Here is a 14,384-nt window from a genome sequence, read left to right as displayed (position 1 = left end):
GTTGATAAGTTCATCTGTAAAATATGTAATGATTGAAAATACACACCTAATGATTTCCAAATCGAAACCCAAAACTTTGAATACATCGCAAGAGTGATCGAGGAGCATTCGAGTTAGTTTTACAAAATAGTACATCGATGACATTTGATTCTGAAGTTGAAAATACACACCAAATGTTTGGGACAGAAATGTGACACTAGAAGATGTCAATGAGCTGCTTGGAAGTGTTGGTGACAAGTGACAAATTGGACAGTATCATTTAGGTGTTACCAGAAAAACTGTCCGCACTCTGCTGTGGGTTTTCAAACTATAATCGACAACAGCCATGAGCAGAGCCTTAGGATGTAAATCTCTGTATTTACCGACTCAAGTGCTCGAGCAGCAGTTACTGTTACAAAAATTAGTCCAACCTTCAGAACACCATAAGAAATCAGCACATTGCAGGTTAAGAGAAAGCTAAGGTACCATCAATAGAAGGAGATGATTCCTACGCTTGAAAAGCTTCACATGCTTTAGATATTTCTGTTATAACATCCTCATATGCGGTTGCAGAATGTTTGATTCTTGACGATCGCGAAATGTATTGCAAACCTGCATCAAGTGTAATAAATTTATAACTACCTACCAAACCTTGGGTTTAAAATGAACCGTAAATTGTAGCAATGGTCTTTCAATTTTAATCAAATTGGAGCAATGATCCCTTAACTAAAAATTAATTACCATTGGTCCCTCGACTCATTAAAATGTGTAGCTATAATCATTTTCGTCAACTTCAATATAAATTGTCAAAATAAGTTATGTTGGAACGACCATTGCTACAATTGGGATCCCTCAGTGATAGGAGCATATTTATGCGACTTAGTTAGCTTGTCATCTTACATTTATGTTGTTAGTTCCTAGTTATTTTAGTATTTTGAGCTATTTTCGTGTGTTTGTAGGTCCAATTGGCTAAAGTGGCAAGAAAGTGCAATTTGGAGCATTTTGGAGCAGTTTTGGGCTTGGAATGGTTAGCACGTGCTTGGAGCAAGGTGGATGGACGAAATTGAAGATCAAAGAAGGCTAGGAATTTGCTAAAGAGATGGAAGAAATTAATTCAAGACTTGGAAGAAAAGGAATCAGCTACAAAGAAGGAAACATGAGTCAAACTTCCTTATTTTGACTTAGTCAATCCTAATCTTTCCTACTTAATTTCTAGCTGTTAAGGGAGGTTCCTAATTGATTTGGGACACTTAAATATGTTTTCTAGAAGCCTTCCCAGCCAAAGGGTCCTTGCCGCACAAACTCTCCCTTTCCCTTTCCTTGCCGTGCAAGGCAACACTTTTCCCTTTCCTGTTTCCTATTTTCTGTCCTTGCCGCAGGTTTCCTTCTCTTTTCCTCTTGGGATTCTAATTTGTTACCCTTTTCTTGGAGGATTTGGAGTCTTAAAACCTTCCCTAATTAATTAATTACTGCCTTGCCCTTTATCCCTTTATTTTTACATAATCTACCGCACAAAAGAGGACCATTCATCATTCACCTATTCAGCCATCCCTCCACCACAATTCCACAACCTCCCTTCACCATTCAATCATCCATCACACAGCCATACCATACATTCACCCATTCACCCTTGTGCCGCAGCAAAGAAGAAGGAGAGAAGACTCCTTGGACGTTTTGGCCATTCAAGTTGGATTGTTGGAGCGTTTCTAGGTGTATTCAATCTTTGTTTTCAATGTTTAAATTAAGTTTTCTTTGTTTTGCTGTGAAAATGAGAGGCTACACTCGTTTTAGCTAGAGGAGAATTCAAAACCATGATTATATTTACAATATGAATTGATTACATAAATCATGAATGCAATTTGCTTAACTGTTGGGATTAAGAACTTATTCTTGTATGTTGATTAAGGGTGCACACTTAGTTTGCATGCATGAATTTCATGCTAGAATATAAGGGAGTTTCACATAATCGTTATGAACTTATATTCACAAGTAGTGAAGGTCGCTGGTCACGATCGTGTTAAGTTGAATTCCTGGCATGAGTATCATGATGTCATAGTTACGAATGCCTTGTCAATGATTATGATTTTCACAAGGCTTAATGATCTTTGATTGTATCTCTATTATGTTGTTCATGTAGGGAACTATTGAAGAATAATTTGGTTGCCGATGCGTTGTCCGTCCAATTCAATGACTTAAGAAAAATCTGAGGGTTAATTAGTGATGTCACGGTTAATCTGGGGTGTTGAGGTTCATGGTTTATTGGAAAAGCAACTGGAAATCAATTTGTATGCAAGTGTGTCATGTGTAGAGAAGGACCCTCTAGCTAGCTTATCACCCATTAATTCACCCAATTTCGTATTAAACTTAGTTTGTTTCAGCAATTTACTTGTTTTTACTTTAAATTCGTCAAAAACCCAATCCCCTTTACTTTGTTGTGTCAAATTAGTTAGAATCTGTCCTAAAGTGTGTTTTTAAGTGTTTTGAGTCAAAACCAATTCAATTTTCGTCCAAAGTAAGTCCTAGAGTCTGTTTTGAGTCTTTTTGGTTGTTTTGTGCTGTTTTGAGTCTTTTTAGTTTGTTTTGAGTTCTTTGAGTCTAGTTAAGTGTTTTTAAGCCTAGTTTTGTGTTTTTAAGCCAATTTAGAATAGATTAGCAATCCCTCCTAATCTCTGGCCTAGAACGATCTCTACTTACATCTTTACTACAATTGTCAATAAGAGGGTTTAATTTGTGTGCTAGTTTATATCACATCACTCAGCTCATCAAAACATATAACTATGGTCCTTTTCGTCAACTTCGTCATAATTTTGTCAAAATGAGTTATGTTAGAAGGACCATTGCTACAATTAGGTTGAATGCAATTTGGCATGAGTTGAAGCTAAATTTTGATATGAAGCATATAATTATTGATAAAACTAAAATATATTTTGACATTTTATATTGGAGTAGCAAGGATAAAACTATGATGTTTATGCTGGTTGCTTAAATAAATAGAAGTAGTTGAAAGATGCTGGTTGCTTAAATAAACAAAAGTAGTTGAAAAATGTTAAAATATATTTTAACATTTTCGACGAAATTATTTCTTGATAGTTTGCGAGGTACAGGTTATCCTTGGAATCCTTCCTATAAGAAATTCAATTGAGTTATAGGTGCACTCTACGTTGATGGAATTTCGTATGTATGTTCAAGGGGAACCTTAATGTCTTAGTGCCCTTATATCATTGAATTTTCTTTTCAAAATTACATCTCATTCAATCATGTTCCATTTTATTACTATTTGTATAACTTTGCCATCTTTTATGACACCCCATGCTCATTCGATACTCTTATTTGAGTTTATATTGCTAAGCGACACCTACACTTGTGTTTCGTGAACTTCTATTCTTTACATTTTTCCTTCAGGAGTATGTTAGAGGTATAGAAGGACGAGAAAAATTTCTCCAATTGAAATTCAATCGGATTCTATAAACTTCAAAATTATATCTATTCATAGACATAAAGGTTCAATCATGTTTTGGTTCAAGCAATATCGTCTTTCATTATTGAATGGTCCGTTGAACGAGTCAAAAAGTCATGGAATTCTCTTTAGCAATGTACTTCTGTTTCTAATGTTTCAGGCATAAGTTTTTGAATGAAGATAATGGTGGAGGCTTTTTTTCAGCTTTATTCATGTCATTGTTGGCTTCAATGGTTTCTTAGCTTCTGGATAGTCAAGTGGAGCTTCACGCTTTGTACCCACATAAAGTAGTTTATGTAAGAAACTTCCATGTCAGCGAAATTGAACTTGTGACGGTCTGACAATCCAATGAATACAAGATTCTGTTTGGTGCTATGGGAAATAGAAACCTCCATAAGCATCAAAGTTGGAATGTTCGGGTTCCAAAACATGGTTTGGTTTAATTTGCATGAAAAACTTCAGGTTTTACATGGATGTATTGTTTTATGAAAACGTCAGGTTTCAAAGGCACTAATTCGAAACTTAGGTTTCGATTGATATCAACTTCCAATTAAAAAAAAAATGTACCTGCAAGAACACATGATACAATATACAACTAGCGTAGTGAATTTGAGTTGCTTTAGAGACCAATGTGAGTAGCTCTGGGACTACAAAAAGATGTCAACGGTAAAATAAAAAATAAAATATTGGATCGTAATTTATGGAAAATGGATTGCGGGGAAAAAGTATATTTTTTTTTACGGATTTATGAACAGCAGGTCACTAAATTAATCCAATAGACAGAGTCTAAACAAGGTTAGTTGTTGAAGTGTGGAAACAAGAAAACTAGTAGTTTAGGCCCATATTTGGGTTGTGTGGCAGCGAGCCAAGCAGAGAGAAGCCCATATTTGACCTTGGCCCGAGAGGAAGAACACGTTAAAGAGAATTTTGCGAATAAATTGTCCTTTCATCATCTTTTAGTTGATGAAAAGAATTTTGTTAAGAGTAATGCTAAAAAGATTAAATTTACAAACTAAATAATATTATATTAATAAGAAATAAATATGATAATCAAAAATTTGCAAAATTTGATTTATAAACATAATTTAAATTAAATTAAAAACTAAATGATATTCTTTGCATTATCTTTTTGTTAATAGGTGGTTTAGATTAAATGAAAAAAAACCAAAACTTTTAATTAACTTGAATAATAATTGAAGACATTTTCCGGTCGGGAAACGGCACCAACGGTCAACTAAAAGGAAATCGTCAAACATTAATGTCGTTCTCTTTCCTTAATTAATGGGCCCAGAAGATCAAGCAAACGACGCCGTTTCCACCGTCTACTGCAGAAAAGTACCAACAGGTCGAGAAACGATTCGGTGAATAGAAAATCTCTGCAAAAATTCGAAAAGGACAAAAAAACATACACACGAAAAAGCAGGGCAAGAGAGCGTGCAAGTGCAACGGGTCTCTGAGAGGCATCGAATCATAGTGTTCTTCACGAGAAAAAACTCCAACCCCATCAAAATCTACAGATTTTACTCTCTCTCCTCCTTTCCTTTTTTTTGTTTGTGGGTTTTTGAATTAATGGCTGTTGTGGGTTTTTGAGAAAAGTAAAGCAGGAGGAGGAATGCTTGCCTTTTGAGCTCCCATTACAATGGCTGAGAATCCCTGTTCCTTCAAGGTTTGCTTTTGCCGGCTCCTCATTTCAAATTTTAACTGGTTTTTTTCTTTTTTCCCCTGGAACTTTAATTTTTTTGGGGTATTAGATTCTATCCCTTTTGATTATTTTTAGGGGTTGCATGTGAATTTCCCGATCTGGGTGTTGAAATTTTTGACAGTTTGTTATCCTTATTTATTGCTTGCTTTTGGTCTGTGTATTCTAGCTCAGGCAAACCCAAATTTCCTTTTTAAATAGGAAAGGGGGTCTTAATCACACTATTATTTTACTTAATCACTGAATTAATAGCTCAATAATGTTACTTTATGAATCCTGGGAATTTTTTTGGATCATTCCATTCATACCCATGCCGTTTGTTCATCAGATTGACTCAAAAGTTTGGAACTTTTTTAGGATTAATTACCCTTGTCATGTTTTTAGTTTTAGGATTAATCTTAATTACACTATTGTTGTTTTACTTAACGACCGTGATTTAACTGCTTAGTCATGTGAATTTATGAATCCTGGATTTTTTTGGATCATGGCAATGATACCCATGTCATTTGTTCTTCCTGCCGACTTTACTGTTTATAAACTTCTGGGTAGCTCGATGTCGATCAGATTGACTTGTAAAGTTTGGACCTTTATTAGGACTAATTACCCATGTCGTTTTTATAATTTATTATTCAACCTTCGTTTTGCATTGCCTAATGCATGGAGTGCAGGATATATTTTTAATAAAGGCGCCAAAGAAATCTCCATTGGTGCTGCGGATGATTGTTGTGCTGTTTGCAATGGTCTGTGGTGTCTATATTTGCTCAATTTGTTTAAAGCAAGTCAGCACCCGCACCAAGTCCGGATTTTCAAGTGTTCAGGTGATTCAAAGGCCTTGTCCACATCCTGATGTTGAGCCGGAGGAATTTCGTTATATGCACTACCCAAAGCCCCATACTTATAGCAGGTATGCTACTGATCTGTTGGAGTTTCAAGTTTGGGTTCCATTTGAAATGCAATGATTTAGATTTTTTTTTTTTTGTGGATAATAGGGCTGAGTGTGCGTGCAATCCTGTGCGATATTTCGCAATTTTGTCGATGCAGAGATCTGGGAGTGGGTGGTTTGAGACGCTACTGAATAATCATACTAACATAAGCTCAAATGGGGAGATTTTCTCTGTGAAAGTTAGGAGAAGTAATATTTCAACAATCGTTGAGACTTTGGACAAACTTTATAATCTAGATTGGTTGAGTAGTGCCTCAAAGAATGAATGCACCGCTGCAGTTGGCTTGAAGTGGATGCTTAATCAGGTCGGTGCTTTTTCATGCATTTTTTTTCAGTTTTTTATTTTTATTTTTTGTTTCTGTTAATTAGCTATTTGGTGGGTTTTTGAGTGAGAGACAATGGCATTTCAGTTCAGTATGTTTTACTCATTTTCGACAGGAAGTTTTCAGCCTAGCTTGTTGTTTTTGACAGCCAGTTATTATTAGTAAAAGTAACACCAAGGACTCAATTGCCCTATCATCTACCTATTTTGTAAGTTGTTACAGTTACAGATACTATAGTAAAATGTATAGCAAGTCCTTCCAGGAAGTTTGTGTTATAGTTTTGATATTAAATGCATATTCGTGGAGAGTGGTAAAGGGTATGTAGGATTGGATAGGGTAGTTTCTTTATGATCTTCTAGGGTCATCGATGATCGGGAAGTATGATGCTCTTAATGACGATCATGCACGTATTTCATGTGTATCTCACCGGTGGCTAGTAGGACGGGTTTAGAGATGGCTGAAATTAGACAGTGCAATTTTCTGGATAACTGGTAAGCTTGAAGTTTGCTTAAATGTGTACTCTCTACAAATTTTCTGCACTGCTGCTAAGCTTGAACTTTATATGCTAAATGTGTAGCACTTCAGAGTTACGTTGCTTCCACGAAATTTATACGTCAGAAGAAGTTGATGTTAATGGTACTCAATGCCTCGTTTAGATTATGTATGGATGCATGAATGCTCAACACTTGTATTTTGAGAGAGGTAGGCAGCCCTATTATCATCATAAACTGCCTGTCCTGAGTGCAACCGATGTGCCTATTAGGAAGCCAGCCTTCAAGTAACCTAATTTGGGTTATCAAAGGGATGATACATTACAGATTTCATGGCAACTGATGGATCTAGATATTGTTCATCACATTGTTCCATTTCATTGAGAGAAGCATGCCCTCCAAGTAATGAAAACCTTTTGTTTGGAAGTGTAGGACCATCTCACTGTAACTGAAGAATTATTGTTAGCGAAGGGGGTTGAGCTGAGTAACATTTCAAGCTTGCTTGGTATGATAGTTACATGGATGCAAGTCTTGGTTGGAAAGAAATTTGATACGAACTGGGATTTGGGTTAAGTTAGAATGTCCATCTTGTAATTTAATTTGGTCCATTGAAATGTCCATCCAAATTTGTTTGTCATTAGCAATTGGCCTGAAACTCATTATTTATCTTTACTTTTGTATTCGATTCCTTGTTCTAGGTAGAATTTGACGCGTAAGTTAGCTCATGAGATAATTTATTGTGTTTTTCTCTGCTTCTTTTTGTTTTATGCACCGACCAGCGAATTAATATTGCAACAATTTATGCAGGGCTTGATGCAGCATCATGAAGAAATAGTAGAGTACTTCAATACACGAGGTGTTTCTGCTATCTTTCTCTTTCGGAGAAACCTGTTACGGAGGATGATCTCTGTGCTTGCAAACTTGTATGACCGAGATAAAAAGCTGCTGAATGGGACCCACAAGTCTCATGTTCATTCTCCTCACGAGGTCTGTCTCTCCCTCCTTCGTATGCATGCTTTCTACGTAAATGTCAATTGCTTGTTTCTTTATGACTTGACATACAGACTTATTACATGTTCTGGGTGCAGGCAGAGATACTTGCAAAATACAAGCCTATAATCAATGCAACTTTGCTGATACCCAACCTGAAGCAAGTAGAGGATACAAGTACGAAAGCTTTGGAATATTTGAAGAGCACCCGGCATATTATCCTATTCTATGAGGATATCGTAAAAAACCGCACTGTAAGAGAACCATATGAACACTAAACTGATATTTCCTCTTGTTGTTTGCGATAAAATATTATGTGTGTGCCAGTATTTTTGTCAGCGCCCCGATAAAAGGGTAGAAAAGAAAGAATACCAACCTCTGAAAGTTTCAATTTTGTATGTTTGCAGAAGTTGCTTGACGTTCAAGATTTTCTCAAGGTTCCAAAAAGGGATTTAAAGAGTCGCCAGGTGAAGATACACAAAGGTAACTTATCTAGTCAGATTGAGAATTGGGGTGATGTCCAAAAGACACTTGCGGGAACACAGTATGAAAGGTTCCTCAGTGTGGATTATCGAAGAAGGTAAACAGCAGTGAGGCGATGTATATACCGCTTTATTCTTTTAACATTTTTGTTTTCATCTTTCGTCTTCAACCGCAGAAGCCAACAGGTTACGCCTCCCTGTTGAAATTTTGGGAAATTTTGGATGCAGCTTCTAAATTTTGGTTATAGCTTCTGTCAGTCGATTTTTGTTTCTTCTTTGCCACTCGCTTAATATTCAATTGATTCTTTATCCTCTCCTTGTTTACGAGAAATATCGTTGTTGTATTTGAGCTAAATCAATAGAAAAAGTTGCAGTTTCACCTTGCAATTGTTTTGTCTGTGTACTTCATTTTCTTTATGAAACCATATGGAAATCTTTGAAAATTTAAAAGTGCAGTTTGTAGTACAGATCGCCGGCCGCCTGAGTCAGTGAGTCGCCATGGAGGGAGCCTCACGCTGTGGTGGTTCTCTTGCAACTTTAAGGGGTGCCAAAACCAAATGGATACAATGTTTTAGCCTATTGGGGGCTCGGTTGATGAGAACTTGCATTCAACTGGGTTTGCTAAAATGACAATATCTCAAGCTAATCAACCGATGTCATGTAAGAAAATTAAAACACATAATTGTGCGTAAGTTTCTTAAAAAGGAGAAGAGTAAATTGCTCATATCTCCCTTTTGAACTTTCACCCAATTTTCAATTTACCCCCTAAACTTTTAAATTGGAAAATCAAGAACTAAAACTAATTTTTTTGGTTGATTTATCCTATCTTTAGTTTTTCATAAATTCCATCCAAATTAATTTTAACTCTTATCTCGTGCACACCACGTGACTCTTCTTTGAGAACAAAATGTCAATTTGCTAAAATTTTAGACACAAAAGCTATAGAATTACACAGATTTGCACGGGTTGACATTTTAGAAATCTAAGGTTTTCAATTATTTTAAAGAACGAAGCGACCAAATTACCCTTATATGTTGTGCTTATGTTTTCATTTAACAAAAATTTGGTGGAATAAATGAAAAACTAACAGTAGGGAAAATCGGCAAAATATTAGTGAAGTCCTTAATTTTTAATTAAAAAAAATTAGAGGGAAATCAAAAGCTAATTTGAAATTTAGAGATGAAATCAGCAGTTTAGGGTAACTTGTGTTTGTTTTACAAATGTACTAGCCTTCATGAGCACGTGCAGAAGACATATTTTGAATCAAAGCGTGCTACGCGTGACTTACACGTTTTAAATGTATTTATATGCGTAAATTGACAAAAGGAAAGTCAAATATTTTAAGTAAATGAATAATTTTAGATCATGCTAGAAGAAACTCTTCATAAACCAATAAAAGCAGTTGAATTCACATAATAAAATTAGTTTTTATAGCATTTTCATTAAGATTAAAGAAAATAATATTTAATAAACAATTAATTGAATCATATTATTGTTAGCCCATTGTGAGGTTAACCACACTCTCCCTCTTAGTGTAGATAATATTATTTGTTCAAAAAAAAAAAAACCAATCATTTGATAATTAATTTAATCATATTATTATCCATATGCGAAAGACCTTTTTTTTATAACCAGCATTACACATCTTTTAAGATGTTTTGAATGTGTTTAAAAATAGAGAAAATAATATTTAATAAATGACCTTGAATCACATTATTGCTAACCCATTGTGAGGCTAAACTCATCCCCTGACACACCCCGAATCTGAAAGTGGAGCGTGCTGGTCGTCACGTGAGGGTGACGTAGCCAAGTGCACAGTGCGGAAGCAAAAGAGTGAAAATACGAGGAAATAAAGTCAACAGGATAATTTACAATAAAGAGATCAGTGAGTGCTAGTGACAAACACGGAAGGAAAAAGGCAAAGTAAAAGTTCAAGTATCTTAGGTGCAGTCCAGAATAAACAAACACTACACAAGTGATAACTAGAAAATCCTACATGGAGGGTGCTTTCTCAGAAATGCCTCGATGCCTCTGTCTTCACCCACGTCCTCATTGCCTAAAACCTGGAGGGGCGGAAAACAGAAAACGTGAGTGGGCAAAAACAACGTTGTTTTTCAAACCATTTCAATATCAAGTAATAACCCCCTCTCAGAAAACCTGTATACTTTCCAGAAAATATTATACATACTTGTATATCAAATCATGCTAAAAACGATAAAGCTCAAATATGTCATGCCAGATATATGCAGTGCCAAAATATCCGATCAACAATATAAGCATCAAGCAGGTGAGATACACACAAATCATAATATGCTGATAATATCAACATGTTAGCCGGAGTCACCTAAAGTGACCTGTAGGGCTGAAAATATAGCTCCTCAACCACTATCCTACACACGAGTCGGAACCACCTATAATGGTCTGTACGACAGGCTGGGTGTAAATAAATACGTTATAATGCTACGATCACGTGAAGGTTGTGCGAAGTATCGCAAGTCACCTGCGAGTTGGAACCGTCTAAAGTGGTCTGTATGACAGGCTGGCACTTGCCTTGGATCCAAGGTGAGCGTACGGTGCAGGAGGTGAACGATCACGTGAAGGCTAAGCCCTACTCTGGCGGAGCACAATCACCGAGGTGCAGGACTATAAGCTATATCTCAATCTCATCAACACCATATCTATAACTAACAATATACTCACCTAACTTACCTGTGCGTCCGCAACACCAAAGCATACATATATGCAACTACTAATGCATAACTAAATATGCAAACACTATGCATGGCATTTAAAAAAAACATATAAACATTTAATTGCATTTTTTCTCAAGTATATAGGTATATACGGAAAACCAAAAGCCCACTCACTGATACGTAGAAGGATTGTAAGCCCCGAGCCTCACGTGGCTGCGCTCGTCCTCCGAATAGTCCTCACCTATATGCGAAACAACTATAAAAATGTCAATTTAATGCACATAACCAACCTTAGATAATAACTTCTCATACATTGCTCAAATGGAGTGTTTGAATATACCAACGTGCTCTACTCAACATCACGAACATCCCTATATTTTTAAAATAATTTTCTGACCTCCCACGCGCCACCACGCACCGGCCAAGGCATGACCAGACGCATGGGCACGTGTCTGGCACGCGTGTGGAACCCTAACGGCGTTAGGGAATATTCCGTTAAAACTAGGCCTGGCAATTCCTGACACGACCTGATAACCCGACACGACACGACACGAAATTAACAGGTGTTCGGGTCGACACGATAACGAATCGAATCATTATCGGGTAACCCGATAAGCACCTGTTAAGATAACGGGTTGATTCGGGTATACACGTGGGTAACACGATACACGATAAGCAGAATATTATTTTTATAATTTTATAACCCTAAAAAAATACTGTAATAATTATATATATATTAATTTAACAATTTTATACCCCCAAAAACTATAATATATATATATTAACTATAATAATTCTACCCCCAAAATATTAACTATCTATAATAATTATATATATATGTATTAAATTTTGAATTAAATTTTATAAAAACTATAATAATTATTAATTAATATGCATCCATTGATTTGATTCCATAATTGATAATTCCATTCCATTCCCTGCAGTGCCGCCCTTTTTGAAGAAAAAGGGAGGGAAAATGAAAATGATAAGAAAAGTTGAAAAGGAAACAAAAAAGAGAGGGAATTAGGAAAAAATGGGTAGGCACCATAGGTTGCCGGAGGGAAAAGTGAAAATTATAAGAAAAGTTGAAAAGGAAACAAAAAAGAGAGGGAAAATGAAAATTAATAGAAGTGGTGAGAATTTTTTTTTTTTTTTTTTTTAAGTTATTAACTTTTTATCACACATATAACATATCTCACTATTTTTATAATGACTCACGTGATGTACTACTCCGTATACCAATCAATTATACGTACAAAATAAATAGATTTAAATCTACTTAATAAATATATATATATACACACACACCATTAAACTTGATGGGATACGAATTCTCCGAAACTAATTTCAACGATCCCAACCGTCAAACTTATTTGTATATGCTTTGAGATCACATCAGCAAAAAATCACAAAAAACAAACATTTAGAGATCAAGTAACGGGACAAAACTTTTCGACGGTTATAAACGAAAAATCATGATTTAACGGTTATTTTGACTCCGATTTTGATGATTTTTTACAGCTACACTCCTTGACCCTATATGAATACAATGAATGAATTCAATCTTCAATTTAAAATATTTTCACAAGTGAATACCACAAAATCTTATGTTATACATAATTAAAGTATAAATAAACTCTAAGTGTTAGTCAATCTATCATTTTGATGAGATACGAATTATCTGAAACTAATTTCAACGATCCCAACCATCAAACTTGTTTGTATATGCTTCGAGATCACATCAGCAAAAACTCACAAAAAAAAAACATTCAGAGATCAAGTAACGGGACAAAACTTTTCGACGGTTATAAATGAAAAATCACGATTTAACGGTTATTTTAACTCCGATTTTGATGATTTTTTACAGCTATACTCCTTGACCCTATATGAATACAATGAATGAATTCGATCTTCAATTTAAAATATTTACACAAGTGGATACCACAAAATCTTATATTATACTTAATGAAAGTATAAATAAACTCTAAGTGTTAGTCAATCTATCGTTTTGATGAGATACAAATTCTCCGAAACTAATTTCAAAGATCCTAACCGTTAAACTTGTTTGCATATGCTTCGAGATCACATCAGCAAAAAATCGCAAAAAACAAACATTCAGAGATCAAGTAACAACACAAAACTTTTCCACGGTTATAAACGAAAAATCACGATTTAACGGTTATTTTAACTCCGATTTTGATGATTTTTTACAGCTACACTCATTGACCCTATATGAATATCATGAATGAACTCGATCTTCAATTTAAAATATTTACACTAGTGGATACCACAAATTTTTATGTTATACTTAATGAAAGTATAAATAAACTCGAAGTGTTCGTGAATCTATTGTTTTGATAGGATATGCATTCTATGAAACTAGTTTCAACGATCCAACCGTCAAACATGTTTGTATATGCTTCGAGATCGCATACGTTAAAAATTTCAAAAAACAAACATTCAGAGATTAAGTAACAAGACAAAACTTTTTGACGGTTATCAATGAAAATTCACGATTTAACGGTTATTTTAACTCTGATTTTGATGATTTTTTACAACTACACTCCTTGACCCTATATGAATACAATAAATGAATTTGATCTTCAATTTAAAATATTTACACAAGTGGATACCACAAAATCTTATGTTATATTTAATGAAAGTATAAATAAACTCTAAGTGTTAGTGAATCTATTGTTTTGATAGGATACGCATTCTACGAAACTAGTTTCGACGATCCAACCGTCAAACATGTTTGTATATGCTTCAAGATCGCATACGCCAAAAATTTCAAAAAACAAACATTCAGAGACCAAGTAACGGTCAAAAGTTTTCGACGGTTATTAACGAAAAATCACGATTTAACGGTTATTTTAACTCCGATTTTGATGATTTTTTACAGCTACACTCCTTGACCCTATATGAATGTCATGAATGAACTCGATCTTCAATTTAAAATATTCACACTAGTGGATACGACAAAATCTTATGTTATACTTAATAAAAGTATGAATAAACTTTAAGTGTTAGTGAATTTATCATTTTGATGGGATACGCATTTTACGAAACTAATTTCAACGATCAACCATCAAACATGTTTTTATATACTTCGAGATCACATACACCAAAAATTGCAAAAAATAAACATTCAGAGATCAAGTAACAGGACAAAAGTTTTTGAAGGTTATCATTGAAAAATCACGATTTAACGGTTATTTTAACTCTGATTTTGATGATTTTTTACATCCACACTCCTTGACCCTATGTGAATACAATGAATGAAGTCGATCTTCAATTTAAAATATTTACACTAGTGGATACTACAAA

General features: G+C 34.9%; 1 protein-coding gene across 2 annotated transcripts; it reads left to right on the top strand.

The window, feature by feature from the left end:
* The first annotated feature begins 6,131 nt into the window (after nt 1–6,131).
* Nucleotides 6,132–8,751, top strand: LOC125469985. 2 transcript variants are annotated; one of them, XM_048568302.1, is made up of 6 exons: nt 6,242–6,383; nt 6,517–6,892; nt 6,979–7,037; nt 7,700–7,879; nt 7,981–8,136; nt 8,290–8,751. In XM_048568302.1, the coding sequence occupies exons 3-6, from the start codon at nt 7,029–7,031 to the stop codon at nt 8,464–8,466; spliced, it is 522 nt and encodes a 173-aa protein (XP_048424259.1). In that variant the 5' UTR covers nt 6,242–6,383; nt 6,517–6,892; nt 6,979–7,028; the 3' UTR covers nt 8,467–8,751. The 2 variants fall into 2 exon arrangements, with proteins under 2 accessions (XP_048424254.1, XP_048424259.1); XM_048568297.1 differs by lacking the exons at nt 6,517–6,892; nt 6,979–7,037 and having other exon boundaries at nt 6,132–6,383.
* Nucleotides 8,752–14,384: the final 5,633 nt, after the last annotated feature.

This window comes from the organism of the source record quoted next, unplaced genomic scaffold (assembly GCF_019419815.1).
Source record: "Pyrus x bretschneideri cultivar Hongxiangsu unplaced genomic scaffold, Pyrus_bretschneideri_v1 Contig10, whole genome shotgun sequence".
In the NCBI taxonomy this organism is placed as follows: domain Eukaryota; kingdom Viridiplantae; phylum Streptophyta; class Magnoliopsida; order Rosales; family Rosaceae; genus Pyrus; species Pyrus x bretschneideri.
Note: the sequence above shows the minus strand (reverse complement) of the source record. Positions and strands in the feature narration are given on the sequence as shown.

What these genes read in the sequence shown, in the direction of transcription:
- LOC125469985 (XM_048568297.1), top strand. Translation starts at nt 6,171, where the DNA reads ATGCAGAGATCTGGGAGTGGGTGGTTTGAGACGCTACTGAATAATCAT. An exon ending in TGAAGTGGATGCTTAATCAG is followed by an intron (nt 6,384 to 7,699) that starts GTCGGTGCTTTT and finishes CAATTTATGCAG; the next exon opens with GGCTTGATGCAGCATCATGA. An exon ending in ATGTTCATTCTCCTCACGAG is followed by an intron (nt 7,880 to 7,980) that starts GTCTGTCTCTCC and finishes TTCTGGGTGCAG; the next exon opens with GCAGAGATACTTGCAAAATA.